Source organism: Ascidiella aspersa, chromosome 1, assembly GCF_963924565.1.
Source record: "Ascidiella aspersa chromosome 1, kaAscAspe10.2, whole genome shotgun sequence".
In the NCBI taxonomy this organism is placed as follows: domain Eukaryota; kingdom Metazoa; phylum Chordata; class Ascidiacea; order Phlebobranchia; family Ascidiidae; genus Ascidiella; species Ascidiella aspersa.
Genome location: NC_139447.1, coordinates 3,170,573 through 3,184,817, shown reverse-complemented (window position 1 = coordinate 3,184,817; position 14,245 = coordinate 3,170,573). Strand labels below are relative to the sequence as shown.

Below are 14,245 nucleotides of genomic sequence, written 5' to 3'. Positions count from 1 at the left end.
ACATATATAAACGTTTGCTACCAGGCATAACATTTATTTAAAAAATAGCTCGAGGTGAATTACACTGGATAACAAATATAAATACCAAAGCGGCTATTTTTGATTAAAATAAGTAGATATACTGTTGGACCATCTACCTTTTATCGCGTTTCACTCTGCGCTTGCTCTTTTATTTTCCGCTCTTACTTTACTGTGGTCTGATGAAGCAAGGATTGTGCGAAAGATCGTCAACAGTGAAATACAATTTGTCAACAAAGTGACACTTGCTTTCAGTTTTTGAAAAAGACAAACATGTCTTTAAAGCAAAATGAACACTAAGCAGATATGTTATGACGTAATAAGAATATCAAAGCCCATACAGAAGTAGGAATCATTTTGAACGTTTCGAATAACTCTTTATTACGATGTTGAAAATGAACAAAGGTTTATTCAAAACGTTCACAATGCTTCCTACTTCTGTATGGGCTTTGGTATTCTTATTACTTCTTACTACAAACTGCAACCATTATGCTCCAAAGATATGTTGTAATTAAAATTAAGCATCGATTTTAATCTTGAACCCCCTTTTGTCAAAAAGTTCCAACTTCTCCCTCTTCTCAGGATTACCGCTCCTCCCACCAGCGCTCATCCTCCATCTCCTCCCACTCTCGTCCAGTGACGTCACCACCCGCCTCCGCTCGCTCCCAACACGTCATCGGCGTCGCCATGGCAACCACCACCACCAAGCCAGAGTCCTTCGCCGCCGACTTTCTGCTGCCGCTCACGCCCGACGTGACGCAATCCGATAATGACGTCACGCAATCCGACGCTGACGTCACTGGGACCCATAATGACGTGGCGAAGGGTAAAGGGTCGGTGAACCCCCTCACCCCGCCCCCAACCCCCGCGATAGCCGATGACGTTGGGACTTCCCCTACTGAAGTGGAGCAAGTTAATGGTCCCTTGTCGCCTAAAGCGGAAGAGTGAGCGATTTTTCCCTTTTTTTTTATACTTGCTGTTTTTTTAATTTGCCTTTTTTCTTTGTTTAAACTTCATTGCTTCTCTGAGGTTTTTCTGAAATTATTTGCTTTTTTGGTTAATATTTTGATAAAATGCTAAAATATCTAACTTTATTTTCCTCTGTATGGCGTTCAATTTATTCAAATAGGAATCTAAACTTTATCAACGAATGCGGTAAAACTGCGTAGGATTCTAATGTATAAAAACGGAAGTGTTCAAATCGTCTATTTGTCTGTTTAACTTTATTTTATTTTATTTTAGTGTGCAGACGTCCATTGGCCAGACTGTTGACGCCCACTCCGTTTCAATTGAAGATGTGAGTATTACGTAAAGCCCAAAATTACTTCAATGCGTTTTTTTTTTCGCTTCGAGTGAAATTCACTTAACTACAACTATAGGGACGCCCGATGGTATCAGATTGGAGCCGGTGCTGAATGCCAAGTGGCGATATCGGTGTTAATCACAATTTCAAACCAATATTGTATTCTCATCCTTGTTTTGCGATGAAATGCAGTGAAGTAGTAGGCCAATTAATCAAAAAAGTAGGTTTACAACTATAAATAACCGAAAATCCAAAACAAATTCTCTTTACGAATATCAAAACCCATACAGAAGTAGGTATCAATTTGAACGTTTCGAAAAACTGTTTAGTCATTTTCAACATCTGATGTTGATTTTTTGCTTTCACCATTTTGTTTTTTTGTGTATAGAAAAGACCTTACTTTATACCGGATTGAAACGCTATACTTTAGTCCGAAATATAGATTATATTGGTTTCGCACTATAAAGTGTGATATCGTACACCCCCAACTACAACCTAGGCATACGCGTAACTGAAGTACCCTTTGCATTACAAGAACAGGCGATTCTTAACTCTACAGCAGACCTGAGCAATACGGGCTGCCAAGCAATTTAATCCGGCCCCCCGCGGCTTACTTTTCATAAAAAAAAAACGTTTTAATAGAAATATGCCTTCACGTTTTTTTTTTCGCAATTTTCAAATATTTTATTGAATTAATTAAACAAGGCTTCCTAGCTTTTCCCTAATCTTACCAGCTTGTCAAAACTAAAATATCTAGAGCTATACAAAGAAATCACATTTTATATTATGTGTATTTCAAATCCCTTTTTTGGTCTGGTCCACTAAGACATTTGTCGTAATTTCATAATATTTTATTAAATACATTACTCGTGTATAGCATCCTTAACTATTCGTACTCTTACCAGTCAGAACATGGGTATTTAAAGATTATATTTTAACAGGAGTCACTCGTTGTATGATATGTATTTTAAATTCCTTTTTTGATCGATTTTTCGTCTCTCAAAATAGACTTTAAAAATCTGCTGTTTCTGGTTCAAAAAATGGGAAAGCGCAATGGAGTATATATAAATGTACATTCAGTGCAAATAGTTTTATTTTCAATTCAACACTTTTCTTAAAAACGAAAACAAATTTCCGGAAAAATGATAATTACTTATCAACAATAAACTAATACTTTAATTAAGGCTTCATGGACCCCCTAAAACTAATTAACTTACCCCCAAGGGGTCCATGGACTCCAGTTTACGAACCCCTACTCTACAGGTATCACAAGGCTCAACCTCCAACCTAAGCGACAACCTTTCGAGCGCCGAAAGTCAATCTGCGGGGATGGGAGCCCCCCAAATGCCGCGCAATCTCGAGCCGGTCACAGTTCCCTACCTTAGCTCGCTTGTGCTGCGCAAGGAACTTGAAAGCTTGCTGGAAAACGAGGGAACACGGGTTCTGGTTGAAGCTGGATTCGTTGACCACCATCCCATCATATACTGGAACCTGGTGAGGTTTTTAATGATTTATTTAAGGACGTTAATCGTGTTATCTCCGCTTACGATTTTTTTTCATTTTTTTTGGATAGATAGATCCGGCGTTGTATGGGTTTTACGTAGTCTAATTTTGTTGTTGTGCAAACTAGTTTTTTTTGTGTGCTAAAAAGTGTATTTGGTGGTCATACGTAGTGTTTTTTGTCGATAATAATTTAAGTTAAAGCGCTAATTAGCTAGGTAGTCTTTTTGTATTGTAAGCGACCAAAGAAATATTTCAGTGTGTCGCGTTTGGACGTTTGTTCCACAGTTAATCCGATTTTTGCGTCATTTTCATAACTCACAACGTTCCTATAATAGGAAGCACAATATGTAAAACATTGGCTATTTAATTATATCGGAAAATTGTTTGCGTATTACTTTACTACGAAAAATCCATGCATCTTTTTAAAAGGTTAAGATGTGATTTTTAAGTTGCCGCAGCGCGTAAGCTTTCTGCCGGTTGAACTTTTACGTACGTCAGCCACTTTTAAAACTGCTTTAAATTGCTGACATCTACGCATTCAGTACCGGCCTGTACGTCACAAAAAACGTGCCTCTATTTATTATTCTAACGCGTTGTGGTGTTTCCTAGACTTGTCAAAAAGCTTTCAATATTATAAATGACTTATTTTGCTTAAGACAGGAAAGTCAAAAGAATATATATATAAAAAAAACTTTTTTTCGGATTTTTTTGCCTTTACAAATAATTTCGCAAAAAACACTTTTGCAACCACATCCAATCTAGCCTTTAATATTTTTTAGATAGAGAAATATGAGAATCCAAAGTTTCGATTTTTTAAGGGTTTAAAATTTCTACATTTAGGTTTTTGATTCTTGTAAATAGTTTACAATGGTATTTAGAAAAACGTAAAATAATCATAAATTTACACCCAAAACTTAGATTTTTTTTTAATTTTATGCTAAAATTTAGATTTTGTAAGTTTTACTAACTTTTCACACTTATATTTGCTCGTACAAATAATTTACAATTTTGGCTTTAAAAAGCAATAACAAAATTATCTACGCCCGACATTAAAGCTATACGTACACCTGCGTAATTTCGCTTTCCCATCGTCTAGGATTGTTTGCATAAAGAGAAGTAAAGGTCAAGTCGAATTTGCCGCGCCCGTCCATTACCCGATCCGCGAAAAATCGAAGGGCGAGTCCAGGTTACGCCTTATAGAAGCCCTCGATGCTCCCAGTCTATTATTTTGTTTACGCTTGTACGAAACGAGGCGTAACCGTTTGGTTCCTGGCACCTTTCAGCGTGAAATTCAATATAAATTCGCACGTGGTTTTTAGAGAGGTGCGTTGCGTGGAAAGTACTGGTAAATCCCGATCGATTGCATCATCGCGTTTTGTTGTAGTATGGGAGCAATTGCGTTAGTGCTTCCGTAATGTGTTTAGTTAGGCGATTTTATTGTGCGATGGGTGCTAGGAAAGCATAGCCGGTAAAACCGCTTTTTAGAGTGGTGATAAAGAGACATATGTCATATTTTTGAAAAATTGTTATTTTTTACTTTTTAGGCAAAGATAATTAATCTTGAGTAAAATTGTTATTTTTTTTTTTTTCGGTCTTCTGTCCGTCTAATTAAATGGAATGTTTTAATAAACAAACTTGACCACAAAGCGATTTTTGTCAAAATAAGTGACGGTGGTTGCACAATCTTACCGGGCGAAGCCAAACTAAATAGTAATTACCCGCACTCTTTTTCTGTCTCCAGTTAATGGTATATTCTGATAATTAGTGGCGTTTTTAGCTGAAAGAATGTGTTAAAAGGCGGTTCGCGGATAAAGAAACCAAAACACAATGTTTAGTTGTTCAAAACAGTTTACAACATATTTTTAGTCTTCAAAGTGGTTGGGAATGGTAATGTTGGCAAACAAAAGGACAAAACGTGTTTTTCGCTCCTCAAACAGTAATTGTCGCCACTTTTTTTGCAAAATGAACAGTAAACCATTTTTCGGCCAAAATCTCACTGTTGTAACACTATTTGAGCCGTAAAAATATGCCGAACGACCCCATAAAAACCAACATACCCCCCATTTATCTCCAAGTTTGACAATTGCTTGCATTCTTAGGCCTAAAAGTTGTAGACATTGGTAATTTTGCAAAAATAAATCGACTAAGCGTCGCAAAATTGGCGGTAAACTATTTTTCATCCAAAATAGTAAATCTTGGTTACAATTTTGAGCCGTAAAAACGTTCCAAACACCTCCATAAAGCCAGCATACACTTCATATATCTCCAGGTATGGTACTTTCGTCGACTCAACCTGCACTCGAACCTCTACTCCCTTCTGCTGCGCTCTCAGCTACTGCGCAGCACAGAACCCGGCTCCCCAGTCACACAACTTCACCAACAGCAGCTCAACAAGGGAACGGTAGCTTTCCACCTCATGTGGGACAACGTTAAGCTGCACGGGGACAACGAAAAGTCGCCCATGTACTTCGTGTACCACCAGCGTGAGTACGACGTTTCCTTATTATCTACATCGGCGCTCATTTACTACCTAAGCGGCTGTATTTTACCTGATTTACCCCAAATATAGTTGGTGTGTTACCGAATGGCAGCAGTGAGCAACGCAAAATCTCCTCGAATTTAGAGTCGTAGCTGGTACTACTTTATAACTAAGCCCTGAAAACGGCTGGGAGCCATTTTTATGGGTTCTAATTTCGGTATACGGCGGATTAAGTACTCTTTCTGCTTTACATCAGTGCGTCTTAACTCAAAAGGTTTTTATGACCACCTCATGTGGGACAACGTGAAGCTACACGGGGACAGCGAAAATTCGCCCATGTGCTTTGTGTACCACCAGCGTGATGCGACGTTCCATCATTATTCTACATCGGTGCTCGCTAAACTACCAAAGCGGCTGCATTTTTGCTAGAGATAGACCGATATATCGATTTACCGATAATATCGGCCGATATTTGGCTGATATTTAATACGAAAATTTGATATAATGTTTTCTGTACAACAAACAACTTTTTATTAACAAAATGGGTTTTAGCATCACGCCAAGTTAATATGCAACATAATAGTTTAATAATTAATAAAGGTATATAAACTAAAATGTTATTTGGATTTTAGTTTCAATTAATTCAAATTTTAAACATTTCTTAGGTATATTAAAAAATCGGTATCTGGTATCGGTCCAAAAAAGTGATATCGGTTCATTTCTTATTTTTGCCCTTAACAAACACAAAATACAGTTGAAATGTTGGCGAACTAATTTTTTATGATATTTTACAATGAGCGGCAACCTTGAAAAGACTCGCTATACTTTATGCTGATAGTCGAGTTCTAAATAGGTTCCTATATCGCTTATCACCTAAGCTTCGCACCAGTTGGACAGACGTTTCCTTCTGCATCAGTGTTTCTCAACCTTTTTCGCGGCTAACCAAATGTTATGCGTTATATATAATTATGAAACCCAATGCTCTTCAATAGGCTTCTTGTAAGATAACAAAACATAAGACATTAGGTACTTCGTGTACCACCAGCGTGAGTGCGACGTTGCCTTATTGTCTACATCAGCGCTCATCAAACTACCAAAGCGACTGTATTTTGGTCTAATTAACACAAAATACAGTTAGAATGTTAGCGGATGCATTCTGAACTAATTTTTTAGAAAATTTACACTGAGCGACAACCTTGAAAAAACTCAATATTTTTTATGTAATGTAGTCTAGTTCTAAGAGGTAGCAATATCGCTTCACCAGTTGGACAGACGGTTCCTTATGACTTATTTGACTGCATCAGTGTTTCTCAACCTTTTTCGCGGCTAACCAAATGTTATGCGTTATATATAATTATGAAACCCAATGCTTTTTAATTCTTGTGAGAGAAAAGAAACATAAAATATTAGCAATAATAAGTTCGAGTTTAGTTATTATTAGCCATAACTTCGTATTGCTTTAGCAAACAAACATGCACAGTTTCACACACTTATGAGTGTTAACAACTGAAATCTAGCCCTTCTGAAGCTGCTTTTTAACCAACGATTGCGACTTACGTATAACTAGTACACCGAAAGCCATTGCAGACTCACCGAATCCGTCGATCAATCATGCAAGCAGGGCAGGCAAGAAAAACAATGAGTCTGCAGTGAGCTTCGAACTTACGACCTTGGTCATACTGGGACCATCGCTCTACCTACTGAGAGCTATGCAGGCTCAGAGAGGAGCGAGTCGAGAAACAACCATACACCAATGCTTGCTCATTCTGTTAGTACAAGCAACTCCAATTGAAGGGGATCCACAGTACCATATCATTTATTCAATGAAATATGCGCACACAAATGTGTGTTAACAACTGAGATCTAGCCCTTCTGAAGCTGCTCTCGGTGCATTACTTTAGCAAAGTTTTCAAATTTGGTAAAATATTGCTCAGAACACACCTCAATAAATTTATTCATATAAAACTACTTCAGTCGGCCACCCAACCAAATCAAACAGCCACTTTTGGGCAGAGACCCTCGTGTTTAGAAAACTCGGTTTAATCTATAAACTATTTTAATTTCAAGCACTTCGATGGTAAATTGGGTCGCCGGCTGTAGCAGTTTGCGAGTTAAGATTTATTGAGATCGTTCTAGAGCAAGCTTAGGTTTCGTCTAATCAAGATAAATTCCGCGTGGCTTTTCACCCAGGTTTACTTTTAAAATAAATAGGGTGCATGAGTTCACCACCACATCTTTAAGGGTACATCATTGCAAAATAGGTTAAAGAGCACTGCTCTTGCTGAGCAGGTTGGACAAACAGATCAATCGCAGCAATTTGATTTTTTGATAATTTTTAACTTTTTTTAGTTAAACTTGTTTCAATGTTTTGCCTGGTGCCCTTAAAGCTATGAGGGCGGTAATATTGGGGTTAAAGCACATTAACTTTAAAAATAGGTTTCTAAGCTAAACCCAAGGCCTTTTTTACTTTAAATCTAACAGTTTCGCATGATTTTATAGCCTAAGCTTGACTTAAAAATATGAAAGAAATATGAAATTTTAGAAAGGTGTCTAGGGTTCATTTCAAACGTTTACGCAATGTTACATCTATCCGAATTAGGCCGACAATTTAATTTTATTATTTTTGTTTTGTATCTGAATTTAGCCAGATTATAGAAGCTATAAATCTACAAAATAACTAAACATTCGTTCGAACCTTGTACACAGATGCTACTATCCTAAGTTTTAATTGTTTGGCCAAGAGCAATTTGAGTCTTCTCTCTTATTCTTTTTTGTTTTGTTTTTCTGCATTTAGCCAATACATAGCAGCCTTTAATCTAAAAAATAACTCAGCATTTTACACGGATGCTACTAACGTAAGGTTTAGTTGTTTGACCAAGCGACCATCGGTGTAAAACCACTTGGATTTTTTACACTGATGATGGCAGGAGTTATTGCTGAAACGTCTCTAAACTGCGAAATGTCGATTTTATCGAATATTATGGCTTTGATATTTTATTGAAATTACTAAAAAAACGTGTATTGTGTTCTAAAAAAATAATATCAAAGCCTGGGTATCATTTTGACCGTAACTGGTTAAAAATGATTACAGAGTTATACGAAACTTTTAAGATAATACCTACTTCTGTATGGGCTTTGAGATTCTTATTACGTCTCACTGCAACTTCCAACCATTATGCTCAAGTTTTCCAAAATAATTTGATACTTCCTTCACAGTTGCTTCGCAAGGCACTCCTGACGGCTTCCAGTCCTACTCCCTCTCTTTCCTGGAAAACATTCGTGAGAGCATAATGCAGGACGACGTCTTAAGTCCTCTCGTCGCAGTCCTTAATGAGCTGAATGCTCAAAGCGGGACAAGAAGAAGCGCATACCGCGAGATTCTCTACATGGTCATTATAGCACTCGGCAAGGAATCGATCGATGTCGGTGAGTATTTTATCGTTCGATTTGAGCTGAATGTGTTTTTTTGTGGGTTTAGTGGAGGGGTTCCCGACCTGTGGGCCATGGCCTCCTAGGGGGCCATGAGGCTTTTTCAAGGGGGCTATGACAAAATTGAAAAATACTATTTTTTTTAATTTATTATCTCTTAATCTACTCCACTATATCAAAAGAACTAAATTAAAATTTAATGAACTTTTAAAGCCGCAAAAAGAGACGGTAACCCGATTGAGCTTTGATAAAGATGGTTCACTTAAAGCAATTCGTACCCTAAGCTTAACGAAATTGTCATGCCATAACTGTTGCCTTTCCAATCAACATATCATTGTGAATGTGGTTTTTCAACAATGTTACTTCTGAAGACAAATCAGCGCGGTGTCTTTGATATTCAATATGTCATGCGGCTGGCTCTTTCCACCACTAAAACAGCAATTAAGACATTGACTAACTGAATATTTAATAGCTAATTAATGGACTATCATGTTCATTGTCTGTTGTATTTATATCATTTTATCATTCTAAGGCCACGGTGTATTAAAGGTTGGAAACCCCTGGCATAGTGGATGGAGGTTGTAGCTCGTCGTAGAATGAATATCAAACCGTATTCAGAAATATGTAGTAGTTTGACGTAAAATGAATTTGGAGGCTCAATTAGAACTACGTGACTGTGTGTCTTAGTGTTTATTTTTATACATAACGTACGTACACTAGTTTGAAGGGTTCCATGATGTTTAAATCGAAATATTAGCGTTTTTAATTTTTTTACAAAACCGACTTATTTGTGCCTTGCCACAGCCCCCTTCGATCACTCGTAAAAGTTCAGCTGATTTGCTGAAGTTTTTTGAAAAAACTTGTAAAACAACACTTATCCCTGCTGTTAGAATGCTTCTCAACCGGGGTGCTGCGCTACTCTAGGGTGCCATTTTTAATGCTAAAGATTTTTCAAATTATTTTGGTTTCCAAATTTTTTCTCTATTGGTATTGATACAATTTTTTTGTGTATATTAAAAGAGACAAAAATGAAAAAGGTTTTATCAACCTTGTTGCACAGTTAATGTGCTGTTTAAATCTCTTTCATTGCAGCGTTACAGTTGTGCCGCGAACTGTTCAAGTTCTGTAAGGTGCCGCTAGCCAAAAAGGGGTATAGCCCCTGTTAATGTGAGTTCAGCTGAATTTCGAGATTTTTTGTACCACAGCCGCCTTTGATCGCGAGTACATCCGAGCATTCGAATCCCTCTCCCCAGCAGAGAAGGCTCTCACCCGAAAGTGCGACCGCCCGCCCAGCGAGCACACAGCAAGTTGTAGAAACATCTTCGGTGAGCTGGACCTCTACAAGTGAAGCGCCCGCCACTCGTACAAATGCTGCGCTTTCCTTGGGCGCTTGATGTTATTTCACTGTGCTGTTGTGAACCCCTTATCTCCAGACATCTACGCAGGAGAAAAACACGAAAACGTGATCGGCGTAATTTGCCCGCTTACGTCAAGGCCATGAAACGACAAATGCTAGCCAACCGTCATCGTACAGCGGTTCCCTTGTCCGCCATCTTTTATCGTAAACCCCCTGTACAACGTCTTAGTTTTGATGTGCTGTCATAATCCCGCTATTTTCTGTGTGTGTGTTTTTTTGTTGATCAAGTGACGTGTATCGACAACTGCCATCGAAACATTCGCGATAGCTTTCTCTTTCTAGTGCAGCCGCCAATCAATAACTGTCGTATTTGTGTCTAGTGCTCAAACCATTTTCGCGTAAGGGTGCCTAGAAATCTCCCAACGGTTTGGGAGTTGTTTTGTTTCGTAGCAGTACACCGTAAAGGCTTGTTACATATCGTCCGTCAAAATCTCGAGCAAGATTTCTCGCTTTTATTTCGATTTGTGTTTTTCCCCCCTTTATTTTCAGCCGTGCTAAATCCGCTTTCGTCTTTAAATAAACTACGACGTCGAATTGCGAATCGTGTTTGAAAACAGAGCTTCATTTGTAGCAAAAGCAAAATCAATGAAAAGAAATAACAAAAAATGAAAAAATCAAGCCGACGTATGACATCACGGTGGGTTTTCCTTTAACATAATATGATCCATCCCCTAAAAACAAATGTTGTATTAGAATATGATTTTGGTATGATAAGAAAATGTTATAAATTCTTTTTAAAACCTGATTTATTTTAACAGAAATAAATTATTTTTTATGTAGAACTGCGAAATATTTATAGTAATATTTTTTATTAGTGCAGTATTGTATATACCTTCCAATGACTTGGTAACTCCTGAATTGTATTATTCCTCAGATCTATCTTGACAACTTGATAAAGTTCCAGCAAAACATCATCGCTAAGGGCCGAAATTCGATTTCCCTGAAGCAGCAAAACTCTCAGCTGACCACATCCTATAAAATATATTTTAAGCATCTAGAAGTAAACATGAAATAATGCTGTTTAAAAAGATTATAAAACCGACCAGTATAAAAATCATATTATCCACTTATAATATGCTATAAGGTACTAATTTTAAAACACATATCATCCAGTTTAAAAATATAATGACCTGCTAGATAAAAAAAACTTTATCATGACCTGCTAGTTGTGACTTAATATCATTATCTTGCTTAGAAGAGCAGCCTATATTATAACCTGCTAGATGTAATTAATGAAGGACCTACTAAACTGTTAAAAAGGAGGTCTGTATCATAAGCTGCTATTGGTGAAAAACATATCATTCTTGTTTAAAAAATATATTACAAGCATCTAGGTGTAAAGAACCTATCAACTGGTTAAAAAGTATATTACAAACGGCCAGGTGTGAAAGTTATTATCATTATCCAGTAAAAAAGTTGGTCACAAACTGTTAGGTTGAAACAACACAATGTCACTTCAAGAAGTGTATTATATCTTGAAAACATTTGCCATAATAGCAATAATGAAAGTATTATGGACACTTTTATGCTGGTTTCAAATATATAATATTTTTGTTTCACTTACCCAATGACAAGAGAGGAATGTCTTCAATAAAATTGAAATTCAAGTTTAAAAAATGTAGGTCAGAAAGGCGATTTAAAATCGGGAAGTGTGTGAGTTTGTTCTTAGAGCAGTTAATCCACTGAAGACTTGACAAACTAAACAAACCACGAGGCAGGTTGTCAAGCTGATTGTTTTTTACTCCCAATCTTCTAAGACATTGTAATTTACCAATTTCTTCGGGTAAAACGACTAGCTCGCAGTCATTCACCCAAAGCTGTTCGAGAAATGTCAAGTTTCCGATTTCTGGGGGCAGGGCAACAATTTTGTTTCTGTTTAGACTCAGGATTACGAGACTTTTCAGGTTTCCGATCTCGGATGATATTGCTGTGAGTTTGTTTTCATCCAGAACCAGTTCGGTCAAAGTTGTAGCTAGACAAGACAGCTCTATTGGGAAAAACAGCAGCCCGTTGTTGTTTAAAAGCACTGTTTTTAACTTACTGACAGATTCAATCTCAGCGGGCAGTAGTGCAAGCTTTCGATGGCTTAAGTTAAGACATGTTGAATCTTCTTTAATTGCACTACTAATTCTCAACAATATTACATCCATACAACACTACATTCCCTAAATGATGGTATAGTTGCTTCTGTAATAAAATATGAATTTCGTTTTAACAAACCAGCCAAATAACAGAGAAAGTTTACAAGTGTGGCAGATTACTTAAAGATTAATCCGTATCTGCATATCATATCCTATGTTTAGGGTAATTTAATTGTAAATTGGCAAATTAAACGCATATAATCACACTTGCAACCTACCATTAAAAGTAAAACTTGCTTCAAAGCGTTGTTGGTTCGCTTGGCAACTCAACATGAACGCGACACGCAGTACGCGACACGCTGCATCTATTGGGTGTCGCGTTTCTAATAGATTTATAATTTCTAAAATGCAATTTCCATAGAAAAGTATGAACAGATGTGTCTACTAAAATTTTAACTATTTGTTTTAAATAATTTATAATCAGTAATTAAATTGTTTTGAAGTTTGGGTGAATTTTCTTTTCCAGTGGTTATCAAAAGTTTTGTTTCACATTCCTTCCTTACAAGCACAAACACTGTCAATTCCTCCACAGCAAAAAACAAAGAGTAACCTAGCTTTTTTTACAAACCTGTCTTAAACTTGAAGAGTCCACAAAATTTAAAAAAACATATGTAAAACTGCAATTGACATATCTGCGCCAAACACCAAGATTTTTACAAAAGCCTTATATAAGGGGCTTTTAAGTCTTAATTTAATATTCGGGTATTTGTGTAAGTATTGGGTATATGTAAGAGCTCAAAGCTTTAATAAAACATACGAAACTCAAAACAAAAATGTTTAGGCATAATTTTGTTTTAAATTTGCATTTTCTCCCTCAGAATGATGTTCATAAATAGGAAAGCAATGTTTTGAGCGTTTACTCAGCATAAATCGAAAACGTAAACATGTTTCCTCAGCAGCTAGGAATGACGTTAAAGTTTTTCCTTCACAATAATTATCACTTTGCAGAGGAATTACCTATGGTTATATTGGTCGAAAATTTATTTTCGGGACATATCTTGTTTTTGCCGGTAAATGTTTTAGACATATTTTTGTCCGGAGCTTTGTAGAAAAAGTCTATATCGTATAATTCTCAAATTTTCAGACAACACATTGAGTGGTATGTAGGCGTACATAAAATGTTTATGAGTCTGCACCCCTAAGGCCCTTTGATGGGGGACAATAAACCTAAAATATTGTGATACCGCTATTTACTCCCAGCTAGCGGCAGCTTGTTTTTTTAGCTCGCGAAGCTACGAAGCGGCTGACTGAGTGTTTTTATTGTCACTGGGGAAATAACTCGCTCCTGCGACTTGCTTTTTAGAAAGAGGTTCTCTTAGTAAAATAAAGTATTGCTCTTACAAACAATTTCTTGAGAGTTTTTTAGTGTTTAACTTGTTAAGTCTGTTAGGTAATATCAAGAGACAAAATACCTAAACAAATTGATTGTTTGTTTTTTTTAGCAAAAATACGATGACCGTGTGTTTATGAATCTGCGACGAAAGGGATCCACGTTATATGACCAGACATGTACGATGCTATCGGTTCACAAAACAACTTACTTGCCATACCCGGCGTTAAGTTATTTGTTACTTGAATTGTTGCTTATAATAATCGCACGTGTTTGCCAGTTTTAATAGTTTAACGTTTTAAGTTTTTTTTTTAAGAATAACTTGTCTTGATTTCTTTTACAAATGACATTTAGCAACACTCAAGAAAATAAGTCGGGTCCAATCTTAGCAACTAGTATCAGCCTTAGTAAACCAGTTCACTCCAGCAACGAAATACTTCTACGAATTGATTCTAAACGAAAAAGTTGGGCATGTTGACAGTATCAAAAACTGCTGGAGTAAGCCCGTTATTGAAGGGCGCCTTGAGAGCCAACGTGGTTTGCAGCTGCGCACAGTCGTGCAGCATCTTCGTTGAGTCCATTATGATCAAGAGGTTAATATTTTCGTTTGCTGGGAACAGTAAGA

At 36.9% G+C, this 14,245-nt stretch overlaps 2 protein-coding genes across 2 annotated transcripts in view; one reads left to right on the top strand and one right to left on the bottom strand.

Moving 5' to 3' along the window:
• Positions 1 to 10,690, top strand: part of LOC146166572 (C-myc promoter-binding protein-like) — a 59,121-nt gene extending 48,431 nt beyond the window's left edge. Inside the window, exons 36-41 of the mRNA XM_083390130.1 lie at positions 601 to 962; positions 1,261 to 1,315; positions 2,585 to 2,815; positions 5,094 to 5,307; positions 8,520 to 8,729; positions 9,938 to 10,690. Of these exons, the coding sequence (XP_083246256.1) occupies positions 601 to 962; positions 1,261 to 1,315; positions 2,585 to 2,815; positions 5,094 to 5,307; positions 8,520 to 8,729; positions 9,938 to 10,080 (1,215 nt within the window). The 3' untranslated portion in view covers positions 10,081 to 10,690. The remainder of the gene's footprint in view (positions 1 to 600; positions 963 to 1,260; positions 1,316 to 2,584; positions 2,816 to 5,093; positions 5,308 to 8,519; positions 8,730 to 9,937) is intronic.
• Positions 10,687 to 12,329, bottom strand: LOC146166571 (uncharacterized). Its single transcript, XM_083391036.1, has 3 exons — positions 11,714 to 12,329; positions 10,982 to 11,121; positions 10,687 to 10,820 (listed from the first exon to the last, which is right to left on the bottom strand). Exons 1-3 carry the CDS (start codon positions 12,297 to 12,299, stop codon positions 10,782 to 10,784), a joined length of 765 nt encoding a protein of 254 aa, XP_083247162.1. The 5' UTR covers positions 12,300 to 12,329; the 3' UTR covers positions 10,687 to 10,781.
• Between the last annotated feature and the right edge of the window lie 1,916 nt (positions 12,330 to 14,245).

Excerpts from the sequence above, each read along its gene's own strand:
- LOC146166571 (XM_083391036.1), bottom strand. The coding sequence starts at position 12,299 with ATGGATGTAATATTGTTGAGAATTAGTAGTGCAATTAAAGAAGATTCA. Across the intron at positions 11,122-11,713 it reads CATTCCTCTCTTGTCATTGG|GATGTGGTCAGCTGAGAGTT; the intron begins GTAAGTGAAACA and ends TATATTTTATAG. Across the intron at positions 10,821-10,981 it reads AGTTACCAAGTCATTGGAAG|GGGATGGATCATATTATGTT; the intron begins GTATATACAATA and ends ATTTGTTTTTAG.